The following is a 15,612-nucleotide window of genomic DNA, read 5'->3' as shown; positions in this document are numbered from 1 at the left end:
GCAACATAGCTTACTTGAGACTGCTACTAAAATTGAACTAAACTAATGCTTCAAATTGATAAATTGTTGTTCCTACATTAAAAAAGGCCATACTACATACTACAGGTACAGAAGGTATATCATTGTTCATAATTGTTGCACTTTATGCTCAGAACTCATTGTGTACCCTTTTCCTTTACAGTGTTATCAATAAACAAACACACATTTGAGAAGTGCCCTGAATGTTGGGGCTCACCTCGAACACTCACAGGACAGAAATGCAGAGGAAGGGAACATTTCCTGAGTTAATCATGCCTTTTTTCATACATTACGCACAGACAGCACAGGGCACTGAGGTGAAATGACATAGTGTAGTTCAATTTGCAGTGAACAGCTGTCTAGATGAGAAAAATGCCTTTGTAACAAGAACTGTGAGGGTGCACTGCAAAGAGGCACGAGGTGATGGGGAAGCAGCAGGCAGCAGCAGTGCCAAGTGAGACGGGTCACGGAGCTGCAGAGCTGCTGCCTCAGCTGCAGTGCCAGTCCTTTCAGGCAGAACTGAGGGAGCCAGGGAGGAAATGCTGGCCCTGTTCTGGGAGACAGAACTACAATGGGTATTTTAACTAGGTAAGTCATACTTCATAATCACCCCCAAAAAGGTTACTTGATCCAGTATTTTTAAAAAGCAACAGGGAAAAAAAAATATGCCTTGTCCATCAGGTTTCAAACTGCACATGGTTACCTTCCCATATTAATCTAGTTACCTGCAATAGCTCTAACTTTGTTAATCAGCAGAGATATTAAAGACCTCTGAGTGCTAAGTGTATTCTGCTATCACTGGTTAAAATTTCCTTCCATCAGAGAAGTGTTGTGCTTGGAGTAAGGTACATAAGTACTCTTTAAGGAAGTTCCTTGAATAATAACTTAAGAGCTTTTATAGCTATGCTGCTGTATCTGTTTATTCTAAACATGAACATCATATTTATCACTACTTCAATTTCTAAGTGTTTCATTAACATAAAGCTGGAAATTGTAAAAATAACAGAGCTGGGATTTTCCTACAGTTAGCAATTTCACTGACTGTAAATAAACTTGCTTCCCTCTACCTCTAAGATGGAAATACAGCACAAGTCACAAAGACAAAAACTGGGAGACTAATTTATATTTTTATATGCAAGTTGCATTTATTGCAAATACAGGAAAATTAAACTAGTCACCATTCACTTTGGCTGAAAATTCAACAGCAGCCAAAACTCCAAAGCAAAACCAATGTGCTATGTTTGTGCATTTCATTAACATTCTAAATTTATTAGTATGAAATTCTATCGATAAGTAAACTAATTCTGCAATTAGCCAGCCTTATTCTTATGTATTGTTTATTATGCAATTATATCAGTATGCACTTGTTTGCATTACAGTTTCAAATTAGTCTGAGAGTTTCAAAATCCAGATTTAGCTGCAGCTAATCTCACTTAAAAAACTAGACTTCTGTGCAAAAAGAATTGCATACCATTAGGAAAATATTGAACAGCCTTAAGCCCCCTAGCTTATATCTCAATATTAAGTTCTGACCATGCAGTGACAGCTACTAATTTGAAGTTTATAATAATACCTGGAATGTTTGACCTATTTTAAAGTGAAAAGGATTTTGCTGGGGTTCTTTTCTGAATATATCCATCAAAAAGAAAAAGAGCAGCATTAGGATGCTAGAGGCAAAAATAAATATGGGATATTTCCACTACACTCTCCGTACAAAATAGGCTCTCCTAATTAATCAAGGAAAAAGCCTTCATCAGAAAGGCTGTATGCCTTTTACCATGAAATGCCACCAAATTCAAAAGGCAAGCAAGGACTGGCAGGCCTCCCCTGTGATCACCCACTATCCCACTATCCCAGCCCCATGCTGATGTCTGGAAAGTGGTACTTCACTTTGCCAGGCTTTTTGGACTGATAATAGAAAAAAACCTGTGTGCAATCAAAGACCACACTACTGACCCAGAGAGCATCTGGAAGTAACAATAAGGCTCTTTCTTGTCCAAGTGGAACAGTCACTTCATGCTCTATGTGATTATCACTACTGGCACAAAATGAATTTTCCTAGCACATATTAACTGATCTGAAAGATGGCCCCACAAAGATAACAGGTAAAGTGGAATTTTCATACAAAGGACAAAACCAAGTTCAAAATGGCAGGAAAATTATTTAACCCAAGTTAGCTTGCTGTCAGTATCTCCTCTGTGGCAAACCCAAAGTGCATGAGCAGGTCCATGAAAAACACTACTTGAGTTTACCTATTTGTACCTTTAGTACACAATTTTAAAAGGAGGTTCTATAAATCCCACTTTCCTCCCAATTTAGAACTCTTAAATCATCAAACCAAGTGGATTTCTTTGTGAAAACCTGAAGAGCTGATTTTCTGAAAAAGCAGCTTCTCTTGTACTGCTGCCAGCCCTGCTTAAACTATGAGGTATATATAATCTGGCAAGAAATTCTCCTTATAAGATGTTCAGCTCCAGTACTTTCAGTTACATGTGCAGTGCAGCTCCTCATTTAGGGCTTTAAAAATGGAAGAAGGTTAGACTGGACCTTGAAAGCTGGAAAATATTTTCGGTGTTGTGAGCCAAAAGTGTAAGTTACCCTAAACGAGACATATACAGATGTAATAGCATAGCTCAGTTTAAAATACTTCTAAAGGGAAAAATAAGGAGTTTGGGAGCCATATGGTGATCAGACTGAGAAAATGCTTAAAGGTATACCATACAAAAGCACTAAAAATAATAAAAGCTCATTCAGCAAGGCTCTTCCACTGTTTTTTAGTTGCTTTTCCCCCCTCCCCCCCCATTTTTAATGTAGTATCATTCATGGGTAAGGATTGCTCAGGGCTTAACAGATGTGAGCTTTATTATTTCATCCATTTATCTGCTGGTTCCAGAATATAAACATTTTAAGTCTTTATTTTTTAAAGAAAGAAAAACTAGCCTGTAAAATAAATTACTAATAAGAGAATTTGAAACATCAGTAATATTGTTGCATACCTCTCTGTTAAACAAAAGCACATGCAGATGATAAATGCAAATAAATATTCCAATAAGCCTTAGTTTAATTCATTCTCTATTGAAAGTGCAAATACAAGTATCAATTTCCTACCTTACAGTGAGTAGCTATTTAAAAGTTAATGTACACTTATATGTAGACTATACAGACTAAAGCTAACCCTACATCCAAATCCCACCAAAATCCCACCAAAAAACCAGCTAGGTTCATCCACTATTGTGAACTGAGCTACAGGGACTAAGAGTGTGAGGTGGATGAAAGCTGTTGCATCTGCATGGACAGAATGCATAAATGACTTCTTTAAATCACCAAAATTAATTTCACCAAGTTCAGCTGTGGAAATGAGGTACATAGTTCAGTTAAGGTGCCCAGGCTACTTCTGTAGCTCTGGAGACTGGATCATCCTTTCATTAAGGCAAGAATTTTAAACAGATGAATGGCATGGGTCATTTTCAGGAGCTGCCTCTTTTTCTCTTGACTATAGACATGGCATGGCATAGAGGTAAGTCATCAAATGACCAGATCTATGTGAAATGAATTTTTGTGACAAAGAAGCAACCATCTTAACGTGAAGAAGCATCCTATTCAGAGTACCAGCTGCAACAAACCTGGAGTATTACATTTGGAAGGGGGAGGCCAGGTGCTGAACCCCTGGTAGCGTGGTTACTCATCTCGGATATCAGGAATGCTAACTAGGAACAGCGCCGTGGCTGAAAAAGCCCTGGAGAGGCAGGCATAAGTAAAAACTCTCCAAGCTCTCTGATAAAAAGCCCAGTCACGGACAGGTGAATTTTGGATTGTCTCTGAAAAGAGATGTTTCTACTTCTCTTTATGTAAGGTTCAGAGATGTTCCAAATTCCTTTGTTAGAACAAAACATCCTAACACAATTTCACCTCGCTTGAGGGAGACACTGCTGGAGTGGCATTTGCTAACAGAGCATTAAAAAAATCCCAAACCCAATACTGTGGAAGGATTAACAAAAAGTTTAAAACACTTCTCTCAAAAAACTGGGGGAAAGTTCAGCACTGACTTCTGAATTGATGAAATCTGGCAAACAGAAGGCCCTCCTACAAACCATGTGTTTCTCTCTCTTGAAATGATTACTCCTGGGAACTCAGGCTTCATCAATATATGATTAACCCCAGCTAAGAACTTTGGTGAGGTGCTTAACTCAGAGAAAAGCACGAACAGGAGCATGAGAGGAAACGTGGTGCAGTTTTATATAAAAATGGTCACTAGGTATATTCCAAAGAAGTTAAGAGAGTGCCTAATTGCTTCACAGTGAGTACTGCTGAAAGTAATCCAAAGGAAATGCAATTCAGAATGTCTAGGGTTTGCAACTGATATAAAGCTTGTGGCTTTGCAGGAAAACAATCTCTACTGCTTGGGTACAAATAGAATATGAGTCTGTGTCTTGAGTGGAAGAGAAGTTCAAAGAGCTGAGTATCTTCAAGTCAAGAAATGAGACAATCTCTATCCTAGTAAAAATCTTGTATAGTACCTCCAATCTCAAACTCAATTGCTTCTAAAGTAGATACAATGATACAATGTTGCAAGTGGAAGTCAGACTTTTTGATTGGAGAATGAATCGATTAACAGAACAAGCAGAGATTCTTTGATCTCTACTAAGAATATCCAAGACTTCAGAGCAAGCTCTGAAGGAAAAGCCATTAAAAATACATGGAAATAAATAGTAAATGAAATTGTAATTAGTTTAGTAAACATAGATCATGGTTATCTTCCTTTAGTAAAATAACCTTGGGAAGCATAAACACAGAAGATCTATTATTATAGTATAAGTCTGTCTTCAGTTATTCTGCCATGCTGTATTTCAGTAAGACCTATAAGGGGAAAAAAACTAGAGAAGACAAAGACAAAAATAATAGGTTTGTTATGTATTGTGGTGATGGTGTCATAATAAGTCACTATAAATCTGACACAAAGAAATTAATGTTTGACATGAACATGAATGATGTTAAAATGGATTGAGAGTGCATTATGGAGGAGGAGGACGACACTGTACTTTATTCTTTGAATTCTTCTTGGAGAACAAGTAACGGACTCACCATAAGTTCTTCTCTAACAAAAATAAAACATCAAGATAGGCTCAGGATCTGGAAAGATCACAAATACCATTTTCCTACACAGATAAAGCAAAACCTTAAAAATATTGGAGATTCCACATATCCAGTTAGTCTGCTCCAGTGCTGGACTTCCCAACCAATGGACTACTGTTAATTCTTAGTCTAAACCTCCTAGGGATGCACCTTGTGACCACTGCCCCGTGTTTTAGCATCTTTCACTGCTGAGGAGTTTTACTTTATTGTCCTTGTGACAATAAAGTACTTGAATGCTTCAATTAGATCCTAACCTTGCCTCTTCCTAATAAAAGGTCTACAATACATTCCATTGTAAGGCTGTTTTCACATTGGCAAATAAACAAAACTGTCTTAAACTAAAAGAAATTACTTTGCTCACATGTTTTATATTTTCCACAGCTGCTGTCATGTCTAGTAAAAGATCTAAACCCCCTTCTCTGTTACCTCTGTAATACAAGAGTTGTTAACACCAACAGTGTTGTTAACTTAAATTCACAAGTGTGGATTTAAGACAGTGTACAGGTTTTGGCTGGCATAGGGTTAATTTCCTTCATGGTAGCTCCTATGGTGCTTTGTTTAAATTTGTGATGAATACAGTGTTGATAATACATGGATAATTTAACTATTGATGAGCAGTGCTTACACACTGTCAAGGCTTTTCTGCTCATCACCCCACACGTGAGGAGGATGGGGATGCACAAGGAGCTGGGAGAGGACCTAACTGGGACAGCCAACCCCACCTGAACAGAGGGACATCCTCCACCATGGCTGTCATGCTCAGCAAGAAAACTGGGGGAAGAAAAAGGAAGGGGGGATGTGTGGAGTGATGGTTTTAGTCTTTCCAAGAAACAATTACAAGTGATGGAGCCCTGCTGTCCCAGGGATGGCTGAACACCTGCCTGCCCAGGGGAAGTGGTGAATGAATTCCTTATTTCACTTTCCTTGCACATGCAGCTTTCACTTTACCTCTTGAACTGTCTGTCTCAACCCACGAGTTTCCTCATGTTCATCCTTCCGATTCTCTCCCCCATCCCACTGGGAAAATGAGTGAGTGGCTGTGAGGGGCTGAGCTGCTTAAACAGACACACAGGTATCTGGAAGAGCTCAGCGTCCCACCGGAACGAGGAGGCAAGACTGGAATTTGAGGAACAGTCCAAGGATAACCTTTGGCTTAAGCAAGTGGTTTCTTTAAGAGAGCTTAAAATCTAAAAGGCCAATATACAGTGTATATATTTCACAGAAGTTTTCAGAAAATATCTAAGTTATGTTTTACAAGTTACTATTATCCAATCCATTTTGAAATACTATTAACTTATGGTGTTGAACTCCTAAGTCTTAGTAAAAAATCATGTTTGTAATATGAAACTATGTAAGTTAAGATTTTATTAAGCTTTTTCTGACAAATCAAAAAAAAAGGTGTTACAATAAACACTAAAAATAGGCTCCTTAATTAGACCTCATTTCATACTGTATGTTCAAATCTCCACATACCTCTCAGAAGGAATAATATTTCTGATACTAAATCCTAAAGCAAACTTGTTTTCTTTCTCAAATAATGCCTTTGATAAAAAAATACAAAAAGCTTAAAGCTGTTATTCAAATATTTGAGGAAAAAAATATTTAGTATGTTAAAACAAAGTAAGAACTTTCCATATGGTCAAACTTGTAATTATGCCCATGAGCACCTACAGTCAGTCAATAAGAAAACTCATTTCTTGTTTATTGATGCCAGAAATCCACCAAGAATTAGAGTGATAGTAAGATATCTACTGTGGGACAAAATACCCCTGTATGTCTAACAGAAGCAGCACTCTCCCACTGTTGTCTCAAGTACAGAATGATGACTTCCTCAAAGTAAGTCTGCAGGTATTTCTCCAGGATTGCTGTCCATTAAAACAAATATTCAGTATAACATAAAACAAACCCCTTACTGGTTTGCAGGATAAAAAGAACATAGTTAAATTTTATACAAGATGACTCCCACTCTACAGCAAATAAAAAGAACCAAATCAGTAAACCATTTTAATATTCTTGTAATACAACCTAGGTTTAGTCCTTTCATTTTTCCAGATATCCCCATGAAGATATTAACTTTCTAGTATTCATAATGCAAAGTAAAACAACAGACATTTTAAATTTGTCCAGATTTCAATTCAAGTATTATAAAATATGTTTTCATGCTTTCTTTTCAGTGTATTGAAAGGTCATGTTTTTTTACATGAATGCTAACAGGCACAGTTCACAACACAGGTCAAGATTTCTTTGGGGATTCATTCTCTGTCTCACATTTTAAGCTAAGATGATGATTTGAATTCAAGATAAAAGACAAATATATATTTGATCTAAATGCTCAGACTGGCCCACATATATAATGCTTAAACACCATGATGATCACTCATTGATGATGATTATTCATTTCACATGCTTTACTAATAAAGCCTGTGAATGGAAGTCACAAATGTATTACTTAATGTTATGAATAATCATGTGTAATGTCTGTCTATCCATGTTTCAAGTTAATATCCCCCACTCACATTCATAATCTGAGCACTTCCCACCCTGCATGCAAACACAAAACCCCAAACCAAAAGACAGGGTTACCTACCAACGGTTCCCGGTTTTTGACGAGCCTAATTATTTTAACTGAATCTTCTTCTTCATCAATATCATCAGGCATGGGGGGCAAGACAGGATCATAGTTCTTCTGAGCAACAGTATCATGTACAGACAGCAAAGCCTGGAAACATTATTAGTCAGTATATTATTATTTGGCATCTGAAATTTTAGGGAAGGGAAAACAGAGGATATTATTCATACCCCAAATTTACTACTGCAAGTAGATTGAATATAATTCTTATATACAATTTTACTTCATTTCAAACTGATGAAACAACTCCATAAAGAATATGTTTCTATATACAGAATGTATGCAACTAGTAAATTGTGGGTGGAGAACTGCGTCTTCATACACACAAAAAAACACCATGTGCTTTCCATGCTAGCTTGAAATTACAAGTATGAACAGGAGAAAACCTTAGTCTCCAAAAGTAAGTAAATAATTATAATTGCAATAAGTAAAAAATTTATTTGATACAGTAGACAGTCCTATGAAACAATTGAACAAAATAAGCACTTTCCAAGACTTCTGTTCAAGCACAATATGTATAACATGAAGCTGTTGCCCAACCATTCTCTTTACAGGAGCTCTGAAAGCTTACCTCCTTACTGGATTCCTTTCATGTGAGCCTCAAATTGTCTTAAGAATTTTTAATTTATTATGGAATTCATAACTGAGACTGAGGAACATACTACTGAAGCAATTTGTTTTATGTAGGTGCTTATCAACCACGTGTTGCCTGTCTTTCTTGCTTCTTTTCCTTCTCTATTGCTTCTCCAGTTCATGCATAGCTTAAAAAATATATTTTTCAAAGAAAAGTCTAACAAAGACTGACAAAAGGTTCCATCTTAAAAATAAAATAATTTATGAATTTTCCTTTCAGGAAATAAGAATCTTGAAAGGCAAAGGAAATGAGAAAGCTCATTCTCCTAAGGCTCAAAAAAAAAATCTCAGTGGTAACACAAAATACATAGTTTTTTCTAGATACAGAACTCCTGAAGTTCTTTTCTTCTTCAAAAAGTCTTCATTATTTGTAATACCCTGTACATTGGTGAAAAATGGTTAAGTAATACTTTAGCTTTTGTAGTGAAAACTGTACATTGTACCACAAATAACAGCAACAGCCAGATGTATAATCCTATCTATTGCTTTCTTGCTTCTGTTTTCAAGTAGTTTCCTCTCAATACGTGACAATTTAACAGCCTTTCTTATTAAAGAACAGAAAATGGTGACATTTCTCTGATGCCAGTTTCCTGGCTACTTAGTAATTGGAGGCCAGTATTTGACTGAGTACACAAATGACCAGAAACTCTTATGTTCTCAAGGATAATAATGTTTTTAAAAAACATGACACTTCCATTATACTTTTTCAGGGTTTTTCTTTTCCTGAATGGAGGAAACTTTTAACAACAAAAAGGAATTTCCAGAAAATGCTACAATCTACCATGTCAAAAGCTGAAGGCAAAGAGAGCGTATGGTAATCTTCAAATTCTGAAGTCTAAATTTAAACTTAGGGTTTCAACAAAACAAACACACAGGAAGATCATGCCTGCTTCATGATAAATTACTATTGCTTTACTAATCCTTATGCACATTGTATGATTTCATTAAAACCCTTCAACACACTAATTATTTCTGGTTTTCTTCCCAATACAGAGTTATGAATTTATACTACTTACCATCAGAAATTACCATCTCCCTCCAACAAATGACCAGTTTTACTTTAGATCTGAGCTAAAAACCTCAGGCTAGCAATTATGGATCCTCCTGGAAATGTTTATTGTGATGCATTACATATGTAAAAGCCATGCAATCACATGCAGTCCTCTAAGATGTATGTGAAATATCAAAGATACACTAAAACAAAAGTAGTGTTTGCTTTTACTTCAGGCTACTTAAAGTTAAGACTTCTTGAACTAGTCTTCTGCAATTACATTTTCCACATAAAGCTAGGGCACATTCATGGACTGGTTCAATTTAATGAGGTTCTATACTCCAGTTTAAAAACAATCAGGCAGATAGAGAAAACAGATGAAAATAATATAAAATACCATTTCCAGAGTAAAAGGCAGACACTTAAAACATGTTCAAAAGAACCTACCCTTGACAATGAAACTTGCAAAACCAATTCTGTCCACTTCTACACTGAATTATGCCACTAGTGTTATTAAGACACTTCCTTGCTCTGACTGCCAGATCAGGATCCTGGACACTGCATACAGAACAACGAAGCATCCCAAGAACTACAAACCAATACCAATCAGTGCCTGGTATTTATGATGCTTTTCTTCACTTCAACTTCACAACAACTAGAACTTATCAACCCATTCCTCAAACTCCAGCACTACTTTATCTCAGTGCAAAGATACATATTTCAGATAAGAACAGGAGTGAGAGCAGAAACAATGTGTCTTTTCTCAGTCAAGCTTTCAGAAGAGCTTCTGTAATCACAAACTTGTTTATGATGTACACCGAACATGCTAAGATTTCTTTCCTTGTCTTCTATTGCTGCTTCTTTTCACACACTCTGTCCACTGTAGTGCTCTGAAATAGTCAGAGCAACTAAAGAGTCAGAATAGTCAGTCAGTTGCTCTGAAATATCAGCACAGACTTTGGGCAATAGCTAATTTGCAAAGAAAACTTAAAAAGCCATTTTGATTTCACTTAATGTGTCCAACTATAGGTGATCAGTCTGTCCTCAAGAGCACTTCTGTATGTTTTGAACACAAGAATAAGCTGCTGTATGCACAGATCTTCAGCAGAATCTCTGTACTATTCAATTAATACAGTACAAAAAACGATGTATCAGACTAGATGTGTATAGAGAAGACTGGGGACTTACTTAAAAATAAACAAATTGCAAGTGCCAAGAAACAAAACTTGGATCATAAGATGAGCAAGATTTACCCAGAATAATTGTGCAGCAAATGCACAATGTAAAGATAGAAATGTTCTCTTTTTGCATATAAGAAGTGAAGAACTGATTCATGTGCATGATACTAATTTTTTAACTCTCACAGGAAACTGCAAGAAGTGCATATAAATTTGGGGTCTTTAAAATGCTTTTGTTTTGTTTTCAAATACACAACTCTTCAGAACTATGAACATAGGATCTGAGATTTGGGTCATGTATATTTAAGCCCCTCTGGAGAAAAAGATTTTATTTCAGCTCAAAGTTCTATGCTTATGATTCACTAATGTAAACATGGTCCATATTTAGAACTTGAAAGAAGGTATGATTCAAACTCCTGCACTACCTAAATATAAATATTGATGTTCAGCTAAATTCTTAGACATGATCTAGCTGGAAATGAATACTTTCATTGGACCTCTGAAATGTCTAATAACTAGTGCTATATTTTTCATATTAAAACTATCACTGATCATTTCACAGTTTATAAATTGAAATTTTACACTATCAACTTACATGAAGAAAACCTGACACTGGAAACGTTTTAAGTTCTTCTTCTTAAACAGTTCTGAAACTCTAAATGTTTTTTTAAATTGAGAATGTTATTAATGAAAACAGTTCTACACTTTGAAAAATGTGTATCACTTAACTAGACTAATTACATTTTTGGTCTTATAAAACAATGACAAATTTCCTATTATCTTTTGCTTCTCTTTATATTTTGAGATCTGTAGGAGTAAAAATACACCAGTAGTCCCTGATTCATGAACACAGCTCCTTATGTTTTTTAATCCTCATTATTAAAATAAAATCTCCATCTAAGCTTTATTTTTCATAGATGCTTTCTGTTCAGTAGTCTAGAAAAGCATTTTAGAAAACGGTGAGTTTAAGAAGTGAAACAGAATGGATGAAGAAACAGAAGGAGCCTCTTTCTTAATAGTAGTTGGAAAAAATCATTATTAGACATTTAAATAGTGAATAGTCATCAACAGAAACTTTGTAGCGACTCAAACCAACCTTTAGGAGAGCCAACAGCTGCAACAAGAGAGCGGCACTGCCAACGCAGCGGCTGCTGACCCCGCCTGCGGAGCACATTACTGCCCTGGCAGCACAGTCAGCAAAATGGAACAAAATGGCCCATGACTGTGCTGTTCCAGGGCACAGCTTGGATCATTAGCACCAGCCACCTTCTCTGGCAGTTCAGCTTCAACTCCACCAGGTGAGACACAGACATTTTCCCACCTCTTTGCTTTGCCATGGTGCCAGTAACTGCCACTGAGGTTGGCACAGGAAAGTTTCACTTGAGGAGAAAAGTAACTTTATCAGCAACCACAGCAATGTGCCCCTGAACTCACCTGGCAGAGCTCATCCTCCAGAGAGCTCTAGCCATATTATGCTTTCCTCTGAGATAAGGTTACAGAAGAAACAAAAAAGGATGAAAATGTTGGTGGAGAAAATTATTCAAGATTGGCAAGATTAATTAATGAGTAACTTGCATAAAATTAGAATAATGTGAGTAATGTCATCCAGCAACAGATACCAAAGAAGAAAAGCTGAAAAGAGCTGGGAGAAGACTGAACCACCGAAGGAAAGACCATCAAGAGCATCAGAATGGAAGGAGAAGCTCAGAAGTCATAAAAGCCAAATGTGCAAGAATTTACAAAACAGTAGAATAAACCAGAAGAAAGCTGAAGCACTGTGGTGATAGCATACAGACTCTAGCCACTGTGTGGTAAAGCAGCCACCAGAAAGCAACAGCACATGACAATCTCTTCACCACCAACTCTGCCTGCTAAGGGACTATGTGCAACTCTAACCCTGATACAAGATAAGGGTTAACAAGGAACAAAAAGGCAGGTGAGGACAGGCATCTCAATCAGCAGATAAGAGCAATCACATTAGCTGAACACTCCATCTCGGCTAAAGCATGAAGTATAATGCAGAAGCAGAAGCAAGCAGTAAAACTACAGGCAGGAGAAACTCAGTTGTGCTGCTGAAGTAGCCAGAGGATGGCAAGAGTAAGAGCAAAAAATATTTTTTACAAGCTACAGTAATCACATATCAAGTAGAGAAGTAGTATTATTCTTTCCGATGCTGCACTAATCCAATCAATTTCCAAGAGAAATCTGTGATTTTCTGTTATGTACAAAATTCCCAAGTTAAATATATAGAGTATGTAATGTTAAAGAAATCAGTTAACTTCCAGCTAAATCAATTTGCTTTTGCCACTGAGGATCACTCACACTATGCAATCCACATAAGCAAAAACCTTTGACAGGGACAATAAGAAAAATTAAATAATATGCTTTGACTTAAGCATAATTTTATGTTCATAATCAGGAAACCAATGGGTGTACTAAGTAAGAGATAAAAAATCTGGGCTAATTTACTTCCTTCCATCCTGCAAATGATATATTTTCTTATATATCCTTTATAAAAATATACAGAAATTATACATTGTATGAGAAGACAGCAGATATGTACAAAACAGAAAATAACATTCCATGCTTGCAAGTGTACTCGCATGTTGCATCTGTACTTAAACTAAAATTGCCCTCTACTTTAAGCTTGTCCAGCTGGCAATTGAATCCCTTTCTCTTCCAATCTTTGATGCAGCTGGGTCACAGCAGTGGTTCAAAATAATAACACATACTGTGTATATGTGTGGTTTTGAGTTCTTAACATCTACCGTAGACTAATGATCTTAGCACAGCAACATCTCAGTTGGATCAATATTCAGTATATATTACTTTTTCCTCTTTACTATGGTGGACTTTATTCATGACTATGTGAACTGTCTCTCACAAAAGGGTCATTTCCTTGCCTGAAAATGCTATTTCTTGATTTCAGATTCACTAGTCTGAACTGATGGGTTTACCTGCAGCTGGTAGCCAGACGGCAACAGAAAAATGAACTTTCTGCATCTTCAGACCCCCGCTTCCTCTGGCTCAGTGTTCACAGCCCCTGGAGATACTTCCCAAATCAAACTGTTCTCAGTGTTCACAGAAACACGCACTCCATCCATCCGTGTCATCTGGTAAAGGTGTTAATACCCTTCCAGATGACAGCCCTATGTTTTCCCTCAGTTGTGCATAACAGCAAAAAAAAGCTCTGATTTTAAATCAATAGTAAAGAATTTGAACAGTCTGTTTTACATTCGCAACATGATTCATGTAGCTCAAGTGTCCTTGAAGCTCTAAGCCCTGTTTAAGTAACTTCCAAGAGTACAAATAGATGGTTGTCAGAGTGGAAAATGCCGAGACAGCAGCACTGTTTCAATATCTTGGCAATCCTTAATCGATTTCTTTTAAGAAAAAGTGGCAGCTTCCCAAGAATATTAAGTGTCTACAGTGGTAGCATGTACCTTTTCTTGGTTTAAAACCATCCAAAGGCACCCCAAAGAAATCACATTAAAAGATTAAAGAAAGTAAAAGCTGAGGATGCAGTTGCCTTTTCTAAAAAAGGCAATGACTCTAGGAATGACTCAGTCTTTATTTGACATTAATATAATGTCTAAAGTCCTCAAAAGAAAAAAATATATTGATCCAAAAGGTTAAGAGAATCTGAATAAACCTAATTCCTCCAGAAAATAACAACATGTATTGATCTATGATAAGGAGGTCTTAAATTCAGCTACAGAGCACTCCTACTATGTGGAAACCTAAATAAAAATGAAGTAGAAAAGAGGAGACTGTTGAACAGAGAGTTCAAACACAATATGGTCCAACAAATGCAAAAGAAAAACACCACTGAAGGAAAAAGCAGCATAAAGAGATGATATTTAAAGAAAGGGACTACTCGCTTTATATTGTGTAGTTTCTCCAATTCACTAGTCCATTTTCAGTAAATGAATGGAATTACTACTTGAAAGGGATGTGATTTTATCTGTCATGACTTTTTCTTCCTCCTAAATTACTGGCCTTAGCAATGTTGCCAACTGTTATGTTCTGTATCTGAACGCTGTAGTTACATGCATGCAATTCAACGTTCTTAGGTGAGTGAGAGTTGGTTCCCTCATGTCGGAAAGTTTGTATATATAACCAAAGAATTTCTTTGATTTACTTTTCAGATTTCATATTTTCTGCTGCCAACCTGCCTGGCTTCACTTTTGTTTATGTTATCTATCACTTTGCTTATTACATGTTGGCTGCTAGCGAGCATTCTCATATCCACACGTCTTAAGACGGACAGACAAGCTGTGCACTGGACATGAGCTGAGTTATCATCAGATGGACCTGAGAGCATTTCCAGAGTAACATGATAGTTGTTACTTAAATATATCATGCAGTATATTCATTCACCTCCCTTGTATCATTTTGTCTCAATGCTTCTAATATGTTGTGTTAGTTACGTGTCAGTTCCTACAACAATAAGAGTGTGCCACAACTGGTTTCTGATTTTCTCTGCCTGACAGATGTGAAAAATCAAGGCTTTTCTTGCTGTTTTTAAAAGGATTATTTCACCATTATATATATTTACTTACTCCATGCAAGTAACATTCCAAAAATAAAGACAGCAACAAATTTTTCCAGCTCTCCTTATCCAGAAAAATTTTCTTTATAATTTTTTTTTAATTATGGGTGCAAGCATAAATGGAAATCGGAAGTCAAGGTCTAAAGCTGAAAAGAGTTACAAATAAAATATATTTTTCCTTCAGCTGGTTGCCAAAATATGTGATGGATAGCTTCCCAAAGTAGCAAATAATTCAAAGACATGAAACACTGGGCAGAAGAATTTCAGTCATTTGCCAAGGAAAGTCTCCCAGCACTGTCCCCGCTGCCCCAGCTCCATGGCTGGTATGCTCAGAACATTTGTGGGATATCTATCCATCAGCCAATGACATCAAACCCTCAATGCTGTGGTCCTTGCTAATTGTTGTGTCATTTGCATCTATTACTCAGGGGGGAAAAGAAATAATTCTATCTCCCTGCTGATACTTCACAGCATATCA

At 36.6% G+C, this 15,612-nt stretch overlaps 1 protein-coding gene across 3 annotated transcripts in view; it reads right to left on the bottom strand.

Moving 5' to 3' along the window:
- The window catches only part of MPP7 (MAGUK p55 scaffold protein 7), a 148,702-nt gene that overhangs the window by 38,181 nt on the left and 94,909 nt on the right, over positions 1-15,612 (bottom strand). For all 3 annotated transcript variants that reach the window (XM_071428752.1, XM_071428753.1, XM_071428754.1), the window contains exon 7: positions 7,739-7,870. In XM_071428752.1, coding sequence (XP_071284853.1) covers positions 7,739-7,870 — 132 coding nt within the window. The remainder of the gene's footprint in view (positions 1-7,738; positions 7,871-15,612) is intronic.

Source organism: Agelaius tricolor, unplaced genomic scaffold, assembly GCF_023055355.1.
Source record: "Agelaius tricolor isolate 1412-34295 unplaced genomic scaffold, bAgeTri1.0.p SCAF_6, whole genome shotgun sequence".
NCBI lineage: Eukaryota > Metazoa > Chordata > Aves > Passeriformes > Icteridae > Agelaius > Agelaius tricolor.
Note: the sequence above shows the minus strand (reverse complement) of the source record. Positions and strands in the feature narration are given on the sequence as shown.